Source organism: Aedes albopictus, chromosome 3, assembly GCF_035046485.1.
Source record: "Aedes albopictus strain Foshan chromosome 3, AalbF5, whole genome shotgun sequence".
Taxonomy (NCBI): domain Eukaryota; kingdom Metazoa; phylum Arthropoda; class Insecta; order Diptera; family Culicidae; genus Aedes; species Aedes albopictus.
Genome location: NC_085138.1, coordinates 40,188,569 through 40,208,778, shown reverse-complemented (window position 1 = coordinate 40,208,778; position 20,210 = coordinate 40,188,569). Strand labels below are relative to the sequence as shown.

Below are 20,210 nucleotides of genomic sequence, written 5' to 3'. Positions count from 1 at the left end.
GTTTTGATTACCGAATTTGTTATGAACCCTAATTTCAACAGATGTTGCGGTGGTGCGAATAAAAAAACACAATATAAAACTGTTTTTTTTTTTTTATTTACAGTGTACATCGCTGTGACATTTGAATATTGTTCAATTCGGCATATGTCGAATAAGCGGGGTACAAATTAAAAAGTGTCGTATTAAAACGTGTCGAACTAGCGGGGTAAGACGGTACAGGAATTCCTCCTGGAGTCCCAGCATTCCTTCAGGAATCTCTAAGCAACCCTTCGGGAACTCCTCCTGACATTCCTGCAGGAATTATTCCATTGATTCCTCTGGGATTCACTTCACTTCTTGGGTTTGCGCTAACGTAAGAACCTCGACAACACTTATAACACGCGACGCGAGACAGACACAACACTTATTATTCTTACAAAACGTTAAAAAGGAGATATAATTACCTTTTTGAGTCAACCGGTTTCGGGCTCGTTGTTGCCCATCGACAGGACGATGTCCGACTGATTACGATGATAACTAATACTACAATCCTACTGTGTGCAGTATTCGTCGTGAAGCATTGTATATTACTGAATTCTCAGCTTGGTCAAGTGGAAAAGAGAGGACATAATTGGGGCATCATCTTCATTCATAAGCGGGCGGTCGGCTGTAGCTATATACATGGATTCCCATGCGTTAAGCTGCGTAGCTTTTTGGACAGCAAGGGGGGGAAGCAATCGCACGCGAATTTCGAGACATGGTGTCTGATTCGTAAATTGCAAGCCCGGAATGTGGTCTACTCTCGAGCGGATAAAGGAAATGCAGTGGTCATCATGGACAAGCCAGATTACGACTCCCGTGTTCTGAACATGATCGCTGATGGTCCATATGAAGAGTGCAAGTTCAAGAATGGAAAACCGAAAGACCCCCTCAATGCGATGATTGAAGAGGCTAACGGCGTTCGTCAGAAAGTAGCGCGTTTGGTGGGTGAAGACTGTCTGGAACGAAAATTGCACGTACCCAACCCAAAGGTAGCGTCGCTCTACTGTTTGCCGAAGATTCACAAGATTCACAAAACATCCTGTAACTCATGGTAGGAGCGTCCGTAATTCTGTTGAATTGGTGGAGCACCTGAAAGATATCGAAGTACGGCGAGGGGAAGTACTAGTATCGTTCGATGTAACTGCGCTTTTTCCAAACGTACCAGTAAATGACGCTTTGAACAGCCTGCAGAGACATTTAGAACGATGTCGAGTGCCCCGACACCAAATTGAGGCGTACCTTTCGGTGGCAGAAGTTTGTATGAACCAGAACTACTTCTCATTCAGAGGGAAGTTCTACAAGCAGACCTTCGGCCTCAGCATGGGGAGCAAACTCTCTCCACTTCTTGCAAACCTCTTTTTGAGTGACTTCGAAGTTGGTTTAGAGAAAGAAAGGTGTTTTCCTCGAATCTGGAGACGCTATGTTGACGATGTCTTCGCAGTAGTCAAAGAGCGGTATTTGGCACAGACGCTTGAACTACTTAATTCGCGACATAGCACCATCAAGTTTACGGTAGAGCAAGAAGCGGAGGGTAAACTACCCTTCCTCGACTTGATGATTTCCAGGAGGGAAGATAACAAACTTAAATTTGGAATATATCGAAAACCAACTTCCAGCCCAGCAAAAAGCAGCTTTCCACTCCATGGCCCATCGTCTCTACAACATACCCATGGAAAGAGATGAGTTCGTCGAGGAGCGGAACAGGATTCACAAAGCTGCAGAGGTGAACGGGTACGAAAAGGAGTTTGTGGATAAAATCCTGCGAAAACACGAAAGGAAGAAATACAGAAGTAATGCTACGACACTGCGGCCGGAAAAGGAGGATGTTAAACGGATCAGCCTTCCTTTTTACCCTAAGCTCACCAATCCAATCCAAACAGCCTTCAACCATCACGGATTTCAGGTGGTGTACAAGAGCAGCAACAGCTTAAAGGATGCATTGTGCAATCTAAAAGACAAAGTTCCAATAGACGAAAAATCAGGAATTTACCAAATCCCATGCCGAGATTGCCCCGCGGTGTATATTGGGCAAACACGTCGTAAGTTTAAAACTCGTCTACGTGAACACAAGAACGCGGTAGAACACGAAAGAACTTGCGATTCAAGTGTGGCAATGCACACCACGACGCTAGGACATACTGCAGACTGGGAACAAGCGAAACTGCTGAAAAATGTCCAAAAAGCTACGCAGCTTAACGCATGGGAATCCATGTATATAGCTACAGCCGACCGCCCGCTTATGAATGAAGATGATGCCCCAATTATGTCCTCTCTTTTCCACCCCAAGCAACACACATGTTATATAACAGTTAGGGCAGCGCACGTTTTGGTTGTATAGAAGTTAATTCTACGTTATTTCAACATTGTGTTAGAATTACGTAAAATGAACTTCTATACAACTAAAACTTGCGCTGTCGTAACTGTTATATAACATGTGTGTTGCTTGGGACTTGACCAAGCTGAGAATTCAGTAATATACAATGCTTCACGACGAATACTGCACACAGTAGGATTGTAGTATTAGTTATCATCGTAATCAGTCGGACATCGTCCTGTCGATGGGCAACAACGAGCCCGAAACCGGTCGACTCAAAAAGGTAATTATATCTCCTTTTTAACGTTTTGTAAGAATAATAAGACAGACACAACTCGCGTCGCGTGTTATAAGTGTCCTCTGGGATTCTTCCTAGCAGCAGTACATCAAAGGATTTCTCTAGGAATTCTTACAGAAATTTCTTTAGGAATTTACTCAGGAATTTCTCCAGGGATATTTCGACAAATTACACCAAAGATTTTTTCAGAAATTGCTCCAGTGATTTATCTAAGATATTTCTCTAGAGATTCCTTCAGGAATTTCTTCAAGATTTTATCTAGAAATTCTTCCAGAGGTTCCTCCAAGAATTCCTCTAGGAATTCATCCAGAGGTTCCTCCAAAAAATGACTCAGGAATTCCTCCTGGAGTCCCGGCATTCCTGCAGGAAGTCCTCTAGGAATTCCTTCAGTAGTTTTTTTTTTCTCTGTTCGGGACATAACCACTGCGACCAATATTTGATCTATTGTGGTATACCCCGTGTCCTTTGTGTAGTGCATGTCGTATTACTTTATCACCTTTGAGAAGTTATAAAGTATTCGGTTTTGTTACAGTAGTCATTTTCAACTTCAGTTCGCAAGGAAGGATTCTGATTGATAGGTTCCGCTTTTAACACGCTCCTTTTTCAGTCAAAATCGGATCCCTTAACGAAAAAGTCAAGAAATGATACCAATATTGACCATGCATCGGAAACCTAGTCCCTACTGTCTCAAACCAGTGAATACCGAATAAAAGATTAGGATTACTAATCCATTTTTTCCTTGGTGCAAAATCCATCTCGGCCAGAACCAAACCGAGACCTATCACTTTTACCAAGGTATGAAATGTAATAAGGACCAAAGTTTTTCCTTTAATTACTAAAATAGGCTGTTCCATAGTTGGATGCAGTTAGGACTAGAGTTCGTTTTGGTAGATCTTTCGCCACAACGCAACCCAAAAAGGTGATCTATCCACGCTACGGGCTCCGTTAAAGATCGAGCATGTTTTGAACCCCCTTCAACCATTGATCCCTTAGCACGGGTCGCCTGACACCTTGGGTTGGGGTTATCTGTTTGGTGGACTTTTACCCCCGGAACAGGTGGTCCGTAGTGCTATTCTAAGCCGGCTGCTACACCTCCAGTAGTTCATCCAGAAATGCTTCCAGGAGCTCCTTCAAGAATTTCTCCAGGAATTCTTACAAGAATTCCTCTAGAAATTCCTCCACGAATTCTTCCAGGAATTTATCGAGGAATTTCCTCAGAAATTTCTCCTGGAATTCCTCTATATTTCTCCAAGAATTCCTTCAAAGATATTTCTCAAAAAAATCCTCCAGGGAATCCTCTAAGGACTCCTCCAAGGGTTCCCTAGGGAATTCCTCCGGGCTTTCCTGCAGGTATTTCTCCGGAAATTCCTGCATGTATTTCACCAGGAATTCCTCAAGGGATTTCTGCAGAAATTTCTGCAGAAACTCTTGCCAGAATCCCTGTAGGGATCTTTCCAGTGATTCATCCAGGTATTTCTCCAGAATTCCTCCAGGAGTTCTTCCATTATTCAGCTACTCCTCGATTCCTGGTATAGAAATGATTCATCCAGCGATTAATATTTCAATTTTCTAAGATATTTTTAGAGATGCATACATGTGGCAGGGAAATCTTCAAGAAGTCGTCTTGAAGTATTCCCTCAATTTTCTTCAAGAAATCCTTTAGAAGTTCATCCACAGATTTAATCAGGACTCCATCCAGAAATTCCCCTGGGAACGCCTTGAGGGTTTTCTCCAACAATTGTTGTAGGACTTATCCTAAGATTCCTTTAGGAATTTCACCAAATAATCAGAACAACGCTGATTTAGGTAGAACAGGCTAGCTTTTTTCATCGTACTGTACAAAATACAACAGCGTGACTGCTGAAGAGTCAAATAATGCTATCAGATTATAATATTATCATATTTAATTTTATCATATATGTTTAAATTTGCTGAGGGTGCTTGTCTGTTTGCCTAGCAGATGACACCGTACCTATCAAGTATCAGAAGGCCGGCTCCAGAGGCACGTTATCCTCCATTTGGGACATTTGTGCCATCGCCAAAATAATAGCCTAGTTCATCATCTATCTGAGGGAAAAGGAAGGAAATAAGGATAAGAATGGGGATAAGGACAGGTAGGGAAATAGGAAAAAATACCCTGGAAGAGGGTACTAACGCATAAGCGTAGCACAATTGTTCAATAACGGGTTCAAACAGCGCCCTGAAAAGGGCACTGTAATAACGCATACACGCAGGAAAAAGAGGCTTGTTTAAAACAATAAAACGCATGGTTGATTTTCAAACTGAGCAATTGCTTATTCCAAAGTTATATTTCTTTGTTCTTGCTTAGAGTTTATCGATCAAAACAATCAATTCCTATCGTTCCATATAACGATGAAAACTTCATTTGTTTCAACAAAATGGGGACCATAAACATGGCCCAAATGCACTCACACATCTTTAAAATTCTTACCCCAACATCGCCACAACGAAGAAAGTGTAGCGAATCCATCACTCCAACTTCCAAGTGCAGTTTTGGCCGTGATGGATAACGCGCAGGTACTCAAGACAGCATCCTCAAAAAGTTGGTCGGTTTCGCTTTTTTGCCTTTTTTATTCGTTCTCGCTTCCATCCGCTTGCCGAGTGTCTAAAAATAGATTTCCGAGCTGCCGCAGGAGTTGCCATCACCAACACTATCACATTCCGGGTTTGTTAGTACCAAAAGTGCAGTCGTTTAAAACAATCTGTCATTTCATGTTGAAACTACCAAATCTCAGTTTGTTCAACAAACTGTCAAAAAATTCGTCAAATGAAAATATTTGTATTATCAAACAATGGGACAGTTTAGTTTAATCTAGAAATCAGTTTGTCGCTATATCAAACTGAAAAATCGGTTGATTTGAACTAGAATTTAATTGTGTTTACAATTAATTTTTCTGCGTGTAAAGCGAAAGAGAGCCTATAGCTCTTTACCACAGCGGGTTAAGAACAACAGAATATCCTGAATATTCAGGTCGCTGAACTCAGTTTCACTTCCGAATATTCAGAAACGCAGTTAGCGTTAGCGTAGTTATGGTAAACTTCCTTCCGAATACTCGGAAACGCAGTTGCGCAAAAACTGGACAGTTATCAAATGATACGAAGTTCCACAATCGGATTCACAGCTATCACATGCAAATGAATCAGCTTGCTGAATATTCGCCATGTGATAGCTGAGTCGGCAATGGCCAGTCAATGCTTTGACCAGAATGCTGCAATTCTGATTTGACAGATTTGTAAGATACTTCGCCACCCTTGGAGATGGCTCAGTAGGGTAAGAAATCAAACTTTGAACTAGTCAAATTGTAATCTTAATTTGAACCATTTCAAAATTCACTAAAACGACGTACTTTTCAGGCAAATATTGTCTCGAAAAAGATGTTAAACAGCTTTCCGTAATATAACCTGATAAAATGGACTTTAAAAGCATTGAAAAAAGCGTTTTTGTCATGGAAAACAGGCAATTGAAAAATCACTGTGATTTCACCCATTTCCCCCAAGAGAAAGCACTTTTTCGGTGGACTCGTACAGCTCATGCATTGTATCACACGCAATATGTGAACACGTCAAATGAAAGCTTATTTATCGTAGAATCGACCAACCGAATAATATTCCGCATTATTTGTCATAAAATTATCAAATTTAAGTGATTCTTACTTGGAGAATGTTATCTTAAGTTGAACCATTTGTAATCTAAATTTGAACTAGTAAACGGGGGTGAGCTTCTAGTGTTGGCCTGTAGATTGCGCTAGTGGTTGCTTTGTTTACTCTTGGGGGATGAAAAAATCCAAATTTATTTTCCAAATTCCTAAAGAATTTCGAACATTCTGAGTTGAGATTCCACTGCCTAATGAAAAATAGGTATGAGAAATAGCAGATTCATGTGATTTAGCATGGAATTGGCTGTTTTGTGAGTTGCTCGAGCTGCTGCCGCCAGTAGTTCAAATTAAGATTAAAATTGGTTCAAATTATGATTACGATGGTTCAAATTAAGATTAAAATCATTGTTGATGAAAAATCAAATATTTCAATGAAATTCGGTGCAAATACAAACTTTTTACCATTTAACAGAAAGCTTATACCCGTGGCTTTCATGTACCTACGATTTTGCCGTAGTAAATTATTTCCATGTGGGAGAAAAAATCACTTGAAATTTGCACTGCTTCAGAAAGTAGCAATTTGGTTCAAATTTTGATTACCTACTACAATACAACTTGGTTTGACGGCATGACTCCAAACTATTCCAGTATTGTTTGTGTTGAGTAGCAGCCCAGGTGTGACTGAAGCTTTACCCAACACTTCGATATCGGAATAGCTGGCTCAGGGCCAATGAAGTCATGTGATGCTCCAGTGCGAGCTAACTCATCAGCCAATTCATTTCCAGCGATGGAAGAATGGCCAGGTACCCATACAAGGTGAACAGCGTTTGCTGAATTCAGCTCCTCGATTTGGATTCGACAAGCGATAACTATCTTCGAACTGGAGTTGACCGAAGCAAGTGCTTTAATAGCAGCCTGGCTATCTGAACAGAAGTATATTACTTTGCCCATTACGTGCTGCTGAAGTGCTGAATGCACTCCGAAGAGCAAAGATTTCGGCCTGAAAAACGGTGCAGTGTCAACCAACACCAAGTGAGTAAGACTAATACAGCCTTAGCTCACGAGAATAAACACCAGCACCTGCTCGACCTTCGAGAAGGGAGCCATCAGTGTAATGCAAAAAAAGTTCGTGTAAAAAAGGTTCGCGTAGTTTAGAGAAAACGCGCGAAAAAAAATCCAAAGGAATTTTTTTTACGAGATTTGCCCTCTGCAAATTACCAAAATCGCGTAACTTCGAGAAAATCGCGTAAAAGTCTGTTTGCCTATAGCAGATGACACCGTACCTGGCCGCCAAGATTAACACTGCTGGCTGTTATGCAGTCAATCAAGTCAAAATGCCACCCACAAAGAGACAACCCAAAAAAAGAAACGCAATGGGAGGCTTTTTCCCACTTCTTCCCCACCAGTTACATCGGGGCTCGCGCGGCGCTATCACATTGATCAACACGTGATTTCTGAATGAATAATCACCGTTTACGGAACTCTCGCTCGGTGCTCGGTATGACAAACGTGTGGGTGTAGCTGTAGGATACCTAGCGGACGACAACGATAACGAACGATGTAACATGCCGGGTCGGTAAGGAGAAGAAGAAGCCACGAACACAGTACAAACTAGGCTTCATGTATTTAGACGTACTAACTAGGTAGTTTGAATTGATAAACAAGAAATACAAACTAGTGCACAATAAAACTATTATTCTAACAAAAAAAAGAAAAAAAAAACAATAAATCCATATTAATCAGCTTCACTCACCTCCACTTGTTGATGCCAACGTTGGAGCTTCCGGCAAACCACGGATCGATAACGAACACGCACCGAAACGAGGCGGCATCCCTGAGGCCCTCACGCAACGCCGGATTGTCGTGCAGCCGCAAACCCTTGCGGAACCAGTGAACAGTATGCTTCGTCTGTTGTTGTTTCAGCGTGGCCGATGATGAGTTGGTACCGGAACCGGGACCACCACCACCACCACTGCCAATGACGGACGTTGTCGTGCTGTTGGATTTCTGCTGGTGACCCAAACTTTGCTGCTGCTTGGTCATTCCCACTGTGAACGGATATGAGAAGAAAAAGTGAATGTAGTAACTGCTTTTGAGATAATTTCGTAAACATATGTTATTTGTATAAGTTTACGAAATGGATCAAAAGGTATGAACTTTTATCAACGATCAACATTTTGCAGCATAATCACGTGATGATCTTAAAAATACGTTGAATAGCCGCTGATTTATAGGTGAAAATCTGTTTTGCACTTAACCCTTCAGGACGCGCGCCGTTGTAAAAAGTACAACACTACCAAAAAAATGTGTCATGCTGGATCGTGTTTTGTTTTGTGCATCATCATTATAATTCGCGAAGCACATGATCATTTAGCGGGTCCTATGTAAATCGGATTATTCACTATTAATGCCTGAACACAGGGTCAAATATTTGACAAGGAAAGACCTCAAGAAATAATCAGTACCATAAAATTGGAATCTTGCAAAAACAGGAACAGAGAATGCCTCTGAAGTATGGTTACTTAATGACCAGGGATATTGTGCAACAGATGTCATGAAAAGAAATATCAAATCAGTTGTTGAGTGAAGGGTCATATAACAAAAACATGTGCATTTTGCAGCAGTTGGATGGTTGTCGATTGTGTAAAGCTTTAAATCAATTCTTTTTTTTTTTGGAAAGGTTCCTAGCGGCACGCCGACGGACGTAGAAACCTCTCCCATCACTGTGCGCACAAGCGTCTCGCGTTTGCGCGGACAACGACAGTTCACTAGGCCTTTGGATAGGATAGAGAACGTAATCCTTCAGAAGCAGTTCACCAGCCGTGCACGGCACATGTCGTCCAGTAAGACACTGTTGCGTACTGACTCAGAAGGTTACGGTAGAAGGTGTGAAAGTTTCGGTTTTGTCATATGGTCGATTTTGTATTTGTTGTTTTGTCATGTCAAGGTTTAAAGAATGTTATTGTTCATATTTATGCTGTGCCCTACAATTCAGTAATCTTTGGTGTGCCTATGATCTGTTAGATAGTCGATGTGTTTGTTATGTCCATTTTCGTTCATCCTCATTTAAGTATTGTTTTTATTACCTTTGAAAGTTGTCTTTCGTCCGCATCCCTAGCACTATCAGCATCGGTCCAAATAAGCTCATATTAAAGTAAACCTTTCATACACTCAGTCGAAAAATGTAAAAATATCTAATTTGTCATAAATAGTCTACGTTAGTCAAAGTCGAAGTACATAGTCAGTTTTTGTCGATTTCGTCTTGATCACACGTTAGCTTCGAATCTATAAGCAAGCACTGTTAAATGCTGCACTTCCCACTATTAGTTTCTTAGTTATTTTAAATTGATATTGAAAATTCACATACATAGAGAAAATTGAATCACGAAAGCACATCAAATGTTGAGAACTATGTATTAGCAAATTGAATACGCAAGATACTGCTAATTATTTCATATTTGAATTTAATTTGTATTTGTATAGTGTATTTGTTAAAATTAACCGAATAGTGGGAAGCCCAGGAAACAGTTCAAAGTCTGCTGACTCAAAAAAAAGATTCCGAGACTCGTCACAAAACACAAATTTTCATTATGATTCACGACTCTCGAAACCTTCCCAGACTCAATCGACCGGAACTGTTATCTGGGTATAGAAACTACTAGGCCCCAGCAGGTCCCTCCTGTTTATCGAGCATTTCTGATAAATCAACCATACTCCATCTGTAGCAGCCGGTTCACAATGAACCGTTGGAGGCGCATTATTTATTTATTTATTTATTTATTATTGTTTCATTCATCTGACTTTACAGTCTTAATGAATATCTAATCCTAATACATACATAACAAAATCAACAATATATCATCAGATCATATTTCATTATATACAACATCAATCACATTTCATTACATACAATATCAATACAACATCGGAACCCACGAAACACGATATGCTATCAAAGCATTCAACCTAAACTTCGAACAATGATAACACCACAACTTCGAACATACAATATAACTAAATTAAAATCGAACATCTAGAAACCCAACAACAGATCAAAATATATTGAAATATCAACTATTTACGGCCTCCACGTGACGTTGTGTCGTTCAATGAATTCTCTAATTCTAACTTGTTTCGGCCAGATCATTGGGTTCATGGTCATTGCTTTCCATTTCTTATCAAGAGTTACCTTGAATGAAATAAAATCTGGCGGTCGACGGTAACTCCAATATGAAACTAGTTTTAGTACATCAATGCGTTCGGGACCGGGGGCATTTAACGTTCGAGAAACCATATTGTGAACCTCTCGCTCTGAGACACTTGAATCAACGTTGGACAAAAACAATGAGAAGTTGTCTCCATCGTTCGTATACAGGGACTGTTGATAGCTTTCCGCGTTGTTCACATTTCCCTCACTCGTCTGCATCTCCTCAAAAGGCATATTCATCGAAATGGGTGTTGAATGTAGCGGGGCACGGTTGTCCGTAACAGCGGTCGGTGTGATTTTGGAGAGAGTTTCCAGTATACCAGCAACAGAGTTTTTGAGCTCCCTAACTTCATCATCGAGAGATTTAGTTTTGGGAGAATCGGTAGGCGAATCAGCTTGTGTACCGTCACTCATGCTACGAAATTTGTGCATACATTTGTCACACATCCAAATAAGGTTCAATCTTGAAGCGATTGAGCACAAATCATCTTCTGTTAAGCCGACGCAACTGGCATGGAATAAACACGCACAGTCTCCCTCGCAGACACTGAAGGACTCAGATTTAACATCGATGGTCTGAGAGCATTTTTCGCAGATTCTCACATCGGCCATTGCAAGTTGCTATTAATCACAACGGCGAAAAATAAAAGCAAGTCTAAAACTACGATTTTCCACGATATTCGCAAAATCGGAATGGATATTGTTCTTTCACATGTATTAGCAAGTATCACATTCGATGTCAGTCCATGTAGATCACTTTTAACGACGCTGCCACAGTCCGAAAAACAATATTATATCGAGAACAACGACGAGCACGTACCGATCAACAACGATCTCACAACACAATTATGTTAAAAGTGTTAAAGGTGATATTTTCATTACAAGAATTACAATTAACATCCTTCACTTTAATACCGTCGAACCCTGTGATCTTGGCCAGGGTAAAGCTTTAAATCAATTCTAAATTCAAATAAGTGAAACCGTCAATGGAGAGAATAATATGTAGTGTTACATAGAGTTGTCTGGTGATGAACGATAGTCCCCAATATTGAGCTCAATTAAGGACAAACATCTTGAAATCCCGCTTCAACAGTGCATCAGAACTTCAAACGCACAAATCTCAAGAAGCAAGCTTCACGCAACAGTGCATTTCATTATTCTGTTCTTGCTCACTCGTAATAAGCTTAAAATAAGAAGATCAGGTGCGCTGGTTTTGTTTACGAAGAGATTTGTGCCCTCAAAATCGTGAGTAGGTACCAAAGTCGGCCATTGTGGCGGCCATTTTGAGATTCTAACAAGTCTGTCCTTAAAAGTTCGAATTTGGAAAGTTCAATCTGATTTTCATAATAATTTCTATATATTTTAACATACATGAGAATGAGAGAACTAGTTATTTCTTATTTCGTTTCAGATACCGGGTATAGTCGCTTAAGCCTAGGCATTGTTACATCAGGGCACTCGATGTAAATATCTGTAACCGGTTGGTTCCAATTCAAAGATTTTCGTTTGTATGAGTATTTGTTTATGTAGAAAATTCACGTTTTTAATATATAAGATACAGTAGGCCCCACCCTAGCGTTTAACCGTACCGCTGTTAATAAGATTACGTTGCTGAAAGGAGATTGAGAGCTGGTACTAAGATGGCAGTCTCTATGCGTTGAGAGGGAATAGGCCATAATATGAGTGCCAATGGGCGCAGCCATCTTCATTTCTGGAAGATTGGGCAGAAATTGTTAAGGTGTCCGTGTTTACAGATCGGTAAAAGTGCAATGACGAAAGTTATAAGTTATAACTTATAACCCCCCCCCCCCCTTGAATAGGGGCTGGATAAGGGAGCTGCCTCCGTTCAGTTAATTGGGTTCAAACCACCATTTGACCACCCTGACGGAATCCCAAAATTCCTTTTCCAATAGAACCTCGTATCCGTTCTAGTTTCTATTAACTGCATTTAAAATTCCAGGGATATTTAGAAAAGCACTTTGCGCACCAATACTGTAGTATACTATATCATACATGATTTCAATAAATATATGCGTTTTTTATGATTCTGTTCTACCTTTGGTATTATGAGCAGCGTGATATTGTATTAGACAACCCTAAAAAAGGGACCATCAATCCTTTATTTAGGTGAAAAGGTAATTTATCATGTAAGGACTGTTCAATTTATAAAACGGACAACTTTACAAGGCTATAAAAAGAAGACGCGTAGTTCAAATTTAACCACCCTTGCTTCGTTGTTCAGTACATCATCTTTCATTATTGTAATCATTTTTGAATCGAATAAAAATAGTTTTATTTTATAGAAAATCGGCCAGATGTTAAATGAGGCGAATTTTTCGATTGCCGAAAATTGAAAATATATATAAAATTACTGATCACATATGGTATATCGTTTATAATACCAGAAAAGTATGTGCCATGCTGCAGCAGCATGAGTAATAAACATTTTGGCAAAATTTAAACTCAATCGGAAAATTAAGTGTAGAGATATTAAAGTCTCAGGTAAGATTCGATTTTTTCAATAGAATTCAATTGTAAAGCAAAAGGGGCATGAAAATATTAAATAATCAATTTTTTTATGCATCTAGTCGAAAGTGAGAATAATGTGGTTCTAAATGCAGAAAATTGCTTCTTAATAGCATTACTGGTTTGGTTACTGTGCGCTATTGCAGACTCAGTAATCAAAAAGGTTACGTTTTTTAAAGGTTCTTCCAAATAACAATGCAACCTAATGCAAATTTTGCATAACAATGATGTTGGAAATAAAAACTTTGCATCCGATTATTATTAAATAAGGTGTACAATATCATAAAACCAGCTTCGTTGATAAAAAAATAGTAACAAGATTCGCTAGAGTTGAAAATCTGCATCAATGGAGCAAAAAGTATGACATTTTTTAATATGACCATCTTTATGGATTAAATTTTTGATGAAAAATGCAATTATAAGTAATTTTTTCTTCTGTATCATTCAGAGAGCAATATTCCACTACTCTGGACAAATTTTTAGTCGAATCCGTGATGCTATTGCAACACAGGACTTAAATGAACATTTTTAAATAATTTCTATGAAAACAAGGCAACTTACTATATCAAGCCGGAGACTGCTTGGTACATTATTACTGACCAAATATTGAGCTTTATCTTTAGTAGAATAGTATATGATTCCAATACATTGAAAACTTCATGAAAATGTACATGTTAAGTATGTAGAAAGTGATGTCCAATTTTGAGAAATGGGTTTTATTGATGTTTTACGAAAACTGCTTCAGTTACACAATAAAGAACATTTTGTTTAATGTTATATTTTTCCTACATTTGAGAACAGCTATAGAAAGTTATGCAAAAAACTGATAATGATTTTATTGAAAAATAAAAAAGATATCGCACAAGCAAGTTGTCCGTTTTTAAATTGAACAGTCCTTATAACGATACAAATATTCGATTGTATACGTTATGTTAATGCATCTTGAATTGATCCACCCTTTGAAACTTATGAGCTGTAGAAACAATGCTCACACAGCAAATGTTATGTTATATATTTTTTTTTGTTTATTCGATGTTTTTACACGTCCTCACAAGCAATAAAGGGTCTGTTTGAAAAACAAATTCAACCAAATGAAGAGGAAAATATTGCTTCATAAGTCCCAAAGACATCAAACAGATTTGAACCATATTTTGAATTCAAAAAATCCATATTCAAAAGTGTCCAAAGTAGCCCCGAATTTGAAAAGTAACCCCGCACGACGCTACTGATTTTCGGCTGAGATCTCATCAAAACATTTAGCTGACTATAGACTGTAATTTTTTGACAAATCTGGAACAGTGAACTGAAATTTTCAGAGAAACATGACTCTTCTGAAGTCCCTATTGAGTTGATCATCGTAGTCATGCACATGTCAAACATTCTCCTGTCGATTTCAAATAATATTATTAGTTACATTACGATGATGTTCCGTTAGCTGGGTTTCAGGAGTTAAATTCGTCGGCGTCGGTGGTAGCCTATCACCCCAGTCGGTCGGGGTTTATTTCCCGTCGATGCCGATGGAATTTTCTGGGACTTTTTTCTTATTCTTAATCACTTAACCTAATTTACAGTTCTTTTGTCCACTAGGGTACTACGCCCATGTGTTGACGGGTTCGATATGTAGGGTCCCAGGTGTGGTGGCTGTCTTCCTGGGCGTCGAAATTCAAGGCTTAGCCCAGCCGACGTTAAACACAACTAGCGCCGAACGGTGCTAGTTCGCCAGAAAAAAAGGAGATGGAGTAAAATTCTTCATTGATTCTACAAATCTTGCATAAACCACTGGATTCTGCAATTCTTCATTAACCGATTTGACAATTCACAGGTCACTTTGACAATTCTGCACGAGTAAGACAAAGACGACCTTGGTTTTTGTCCTTTTAAGCTCATGCGTTATCTATCAAAGTAGCTGAGATCTGTGAAAAAATCAGGCAATGAAGAATGGAGGACAACAAAATGGATTGTATGATCTTTTATGCATGTATCTCTCTGACCTCAAGCAACCCTGTTTCTGAAATATTCAACCTGCATTCAACCCCTAATACGAAAAATAATGCAAGATGATGTAAGTAGCAAGACCAAAGTTAAACTCAGTAATTTCATTAAATGGTGGCACGGTAAAGGCTGGGTATGCTGCGCAATTCAGATCCTTCAGATCATTATTGTGATAAACTAGCCTCTGCCCAGCAACTCCTATCCCTACCTCCTCGTAGTACCGGCCGGAAACTATGAGCAACCTTAGGGAAGATCGGGTAACCAACCTCGGTGGGAACTTTGGTCGATGGCTGACAGGGAAGGGGGAGGGGTTGCTTCGGCAAACCTGAACGTCTGTTCTGCAGGAAGAGTGGCTCACCACAGCGTCTGATCCCCACGCTAGGGGCGGCTGATCAACGTTCGAGTGTCAGGGAAGGACTCTAAGCTCAACTGTGCACTATGGTCCTCCGGAAAGTAGGCGGTTGGTGTACGAGCCAGCCGTAAAAAAAACATTGTAACGGAAAATCAGAGCCAATGTTTAATGCACACTAGATTGCAAAACTCTCCGTAACTAAGAAAAACCATCAACAAACAAATGTCACTTTGCATTCTCAGAATGTTTGCACCCACGAAACGAGATCTAGCAACCTGCAAATATGGACATATCGACATATGAAGAGAAAACCTGGAACAAAAACGATCGAGATCGCATCGAGATAGGGAGATGTCGAGATAAGGAGATATCGACATATAGGGGGGTAAAATGTATGCAGATTGAAGGGACCGATGAAACCATCGAGATGGGGAGTGATATCGAGATGTAGAACATCGACATGTCGACTGTAATACGAACCGAGACCAACGGTAACGACCCTAGCGAACAAAAAGGACTTTCGATTGGAAGCTCGGTACGTGGAACTGCCGATCTCTCAACTTCATTGGGAGCACCCGCATAGTCGCCGATCTACTGAAGGACCGCAGGTTCGGCATCGTAGCGCTGCAGGAGGTGTGTTGGACAGGATCCATGGTGCGAACGTTTAGAGGTAATCATACCATCTACCAGAGCTGCGGCAACACACGCGAGCTGGGAACAGCTTTCATCGTGATGGGTGCTATGCAGAGGCGCGTGATTGGTTGGTGGACGATCGACGAAAGAATGTGCAGGTTGAGGATCAAAGGCCGATTCTTCAACTTCAGCATAATAAACGTGCACAGCCCACACTCCGGAAGCACTGATGATGACAAGGACGCATTCTACGCGCAGCTCGAACGAGAGTACGATCGCTGTCCAAGCCACGACGTCAAGATCATCATAGGAGATTTAAACATTCAGGTAGGCCAGGAGGAGGAATTCAGACCGACGATTGATAAGTTCAGCGCCCACCAGCAGACGAACGAAAACGGTCTACTCAGTGATTTCACCGCCTCCAAAAATATGGCCATACGTAGCACCTTTTTCCAACACAGCCTCCCTTATCGTTACACCTGTAGATCACCACAGCAGACGGAATTTCAAATCGACCACGTTCTGAATGACGGACGGCACTTCTCCTACATTATCGACGTCAGGACCAATTGTGGCGCCAACATCGACTCCGACCACTCCGTCATTAACAATGTACGGTACCGGCGACCGCCACGGTAGAACCTAGAGCGACTGAAACAACCGGATGTCGCCTCAGCATACGCGCAGAATCTTGAGGCCGCGTTGCCAGACGAGGGCGAGCTTGATGAGGCCCCTCTAGAGGACTGCTGAAGTACAACGAAAGCAGCCATCAACGACGCAGCCGAGAGCACCATCGGGTACGTGGAACGGAATCGACGGAACGAATGGTTCGACGAAGAGTGCAGAACGGTTTTGACGGAGAAGAACGCAGCGAGGGCGGTAACGCTGCAGCAAGGGACCCGACAGAACGTGGAGCGTTACAAACAGATGCGGAAACAGCAGACCCGCCTCTTTCGAGAGAAAAAGCGCCGCATGAAAGAAGCGGAGTGTGAAGAAATGGAACTGCTGTGTCGTTCCCAAGAAACACGGAAGTTCTATCAGAAGCTTAACGCATCCCGCAACGGCTTCGTGCCGCGAGCCGAAATATTCAGGGATATAGACGGAGGCCTCTTGACGGACGGACGTGAGGTGATCGAAAGGTGGAAGCAGCACTTCGATCAGCACCTGAACGGCGTGGAGAACGTAGGCACGGGAGCCCACGGCAACGGAGGAAACGACGACGTCAGTGCAGCGGAGGACGGTATTGAACCAACTCCCACGCTGAGGGCTCAGCTCAAAACCAACAAAGCAGCTGGTAAGGATGGCATCGCAGCTGAACTCATCAAGATGGGCCCAGAAAAGTTGGCCACCTGTCTGCATCGGCTGATAGTCAGGATCTGGGAAACCGAACAGCTACCGGATGAGTGGAAGGAAGGGGTAATCTGCCCGATTCACAAGAAAGGCGACCATTTGGAATGTGAGAACTTCAGGGCGATCACTATTTTGAATGCTGCCTACAAAGTGCTATCCCAGATCATCTTCCGTCGTCTAAAACCTAAAACTATTGAGTTTGTGAGAAGTTAACAAGCCGGATTCATTGAAGGCCGGTCGACAACGGATCAGATCTTCACCGTACGGCAAATCCTACAGAAATGCCGTGAATACCAGGTCTCAACGCATCACCTGTTCATCGACTGCAAAGCGGCATACGACAGTATCGTCCGCGCAGAGCTATGGAGAATCATAGACGAAAACGGCTTTCCTGGGAAACTGACTAGACTGATTAAAGCAACGATGGACGGTGCCCAAACAGCGTAAGGGTTTCGGGTGAACTATCCAGTTCATTCGAATCTCGCGGGGAACTGCGACAAGGTGATGGACTTTCATACCTACTCTTCAACATCGCTCTGGAAGATGTGATGTGACGAGCCGGGTTGAACAGCCGGGGAACGATTTTCACAAAATCCGGTCAATTTGTGTGCTTTGCGGCCGACATGGACGTTATTGTCAGAACATTTGGAACGGTGGCAGAGCTGTACACCCGCCTGAAACGCGAAGCAGCAATGGTCGGACTGGTGGTGAATGCCTCAGAAACAAAGGTAGGCGGAACCGAACACGACCGGATCCGTCTGGGTAGTAATGTAACGATAGACGGGGATACTTTCGAGGTGGTGGAGGAATTCTTCTACCTCGATTCGAACGTGATCCGTGAAATTCGGAGGCGCATCATCAGCGGAAATCGGGCCTACTACGGGCTCCAGAAGAAACTGCGGTCGAAAAAGATTCACCCACGCACCAAATGCACCATGTACAAAACGCTAATAAGACCGGTGATCCTCTACGGATACGAGACCATGCTCGAGGAGGACCTGCAAGCACTCGGAGTTTTCGAGCGACGCGTGCTAAGGACGATCTTCGGCGGTGGTGTGCAGGAGAACGGTGTGTGGCGGAGAAGGATGAACCACGAGCTCGCTGCACTTTACGGCGAACCCAGCATCCAGAAGGTTGCCAAAGCCGGAAGGATACGGCGGGCAAGGCATGTTGCAAGAATGCCGGACAACAACCCTTCAAAGCTTATGTTTGCTACTGATCCGGTTGGAACAAGAAGGCGTGGAGCGCAGAGAGCACGATGGGCGGATCAGGTGGAGCGTGACCTGGCGAGCATTGGGCGCTACCGAGGATGGAGAGCGGTAGCCAGTATTGTGGCGTACTATTGTTGATTATGTCTTGTCTTAAATGTGATGTTGAACAAATAAATGTATGTAAATGTAGTGTTGAGTTTACAGAAGCGCCATAAGAACAAAATGTTTTTTATCATTGGTTTTATGACGGTTCTAATAAAATCTTGGAATCCATTCGACTTAAAAATGTTACTATTGTGGCTGCACATTTACTTCGGCTATACCTATGTGCCCTAATACGTCTAACTAGTCATTTTAGTTAAGTCTTATGACAGATTATGAAATTTATTAGACTTACTTGTTATTGTAGCGTATCGTTGACGGAATTGATGAATTTTCTTCTCCAATCAGTTCAACAAGTCACCTGTATCACAGCTTGTTCTAGAAACTTCCCTGTTCACTACTCCAGCTTCCACTTCAAACACTAGGTAGTAGTGTGAGAAAAAAGATTTTATGTAGGATCTTCCAACGAGCACATATTCGTTAGATTCACGACTGTTTCGCACAAACTATCTTTTCGCCGTTCTTCACCAGTAGGTAATGCACACGCTTCCAAACGACCTTAATTTTCCAACGAACGTGCCTCACCACAAGGTCTTTGTTTCGTTATCGCGCACTTGTGTTTACTCCTAGCTGTGTGTAACTGTTGCACAAATAATATTCTAAGCTTTTCTCGGTCGCTGCCACACTACGTCAACGTTGTTTCAATTATCGGTTGCATCATAATCATTCCATCGTCATCGGTTGCATCGAATGCAAACTGCGCCAGGAGTCAATTTGCACTGAATATGAAACTCTATCGAACGGTAGGCACTAACCCGGAACACATGCGCTCGAGTTGGCTGTAATTGTAGTACTGACTGAGAATGCACACAACTTGCGCTAGTTTGCGAATATGTTCGTTTTACACTATTGAAATACACATATAGCACTGACTGGAACTATAATGGCAAATGCAACTGCAACTTTGATGCACCAGCACTACCACTGACTGTAAGTAATACTCAGGGAGCTTGGATGATTCTAATAGCTGCGGTAAGCCTGAAAGAAACAAGAGAGTAGATCGAATTAGTCTCTATAGGGTGATCCAGAAAGAATAGACGATTGAGTATACAAGATACACTGTAACAACTGAGTGGATTTTTTAAGTTTTATGGTAATTGTATAACTGATACGCGTCAATTTAATTGAATCTCCTAAACTCCAAGATGAGTAACTACATTATATGAGGAGAAGCTTCTAGAACTTCTAGAAGCTTCTCCTCATTACTAGATCAAGTGTTTTAGTATCAAGAAAAAAGTACAGGGGATGGCCAAAATGTTTGGGATAGGCAACTTTTTTTCTCCAACAAAAAAATTCAACATGCTGTAACTTTTCATAGAGTGCATCAAAAAATCCCAAATTTTGACTGTTTGTCAACCTATTAGATGTGCATCTTTGGTATGAATTTGGGCTCTGTTGAATAATTTTTCGCGGACTTAGAACCGTTCGGGTAAAACACTATTTTTTAGACAACTCATTTTTGAGCTGTCGTATCTCGGAAACCAGTGAACCGAATTGAATGAATTTTTTAACGTTTATCAACAATAT

General features: G+C 41.4%; 1 protein-coding gene and 1 long non-coding RNA gene across 3 annotated transcripts in view; both read right to left on the bottom strand.

Moving 5' to 3' along the window:
* Positions 1 to 20,210, bottom strand: part of LOC109429491 (cryptochrome-1) — a 49,617-nt gene that overhangs the window by 12,697 nt on the left and 16,710 nt on the right. For both annotated transcript variants that reach the window (XM_029868540.2, XM_029868549.2), the window contains exons 2-3: positions 18,919 to 19,661; positions 8,004 to 8,298 (exon numbers count right to left, since the gene is read on the bottom strand). In XM_029868540.2, the coding sequence (XP_029724400.2) occupies positions 8,004 to 8,298; position 18,919 (296 nt within the window). In that variant the 5' untranslated portion in view covers positions 18,920 to 19,661. The remainder of the gene's footprint in view (positions 1 to 8,003; positions 8,299 to 18,918; positions 19,662 to 20,210) is intronic.
* LOC134291189 (uncharacterized) lies at positions 8,911 to 11,294 on the bottom strand. The gene is made up of 2 exons (XR_009998959.1): positions 11,189 to 11,294; positions 8,911 to 11,078 (listed from the first exon to the last, which is right to left on the bottom strand). It is a non-coding gene; the product is annotated as an uncharacterized LOC134291189 (long non-coding RNA).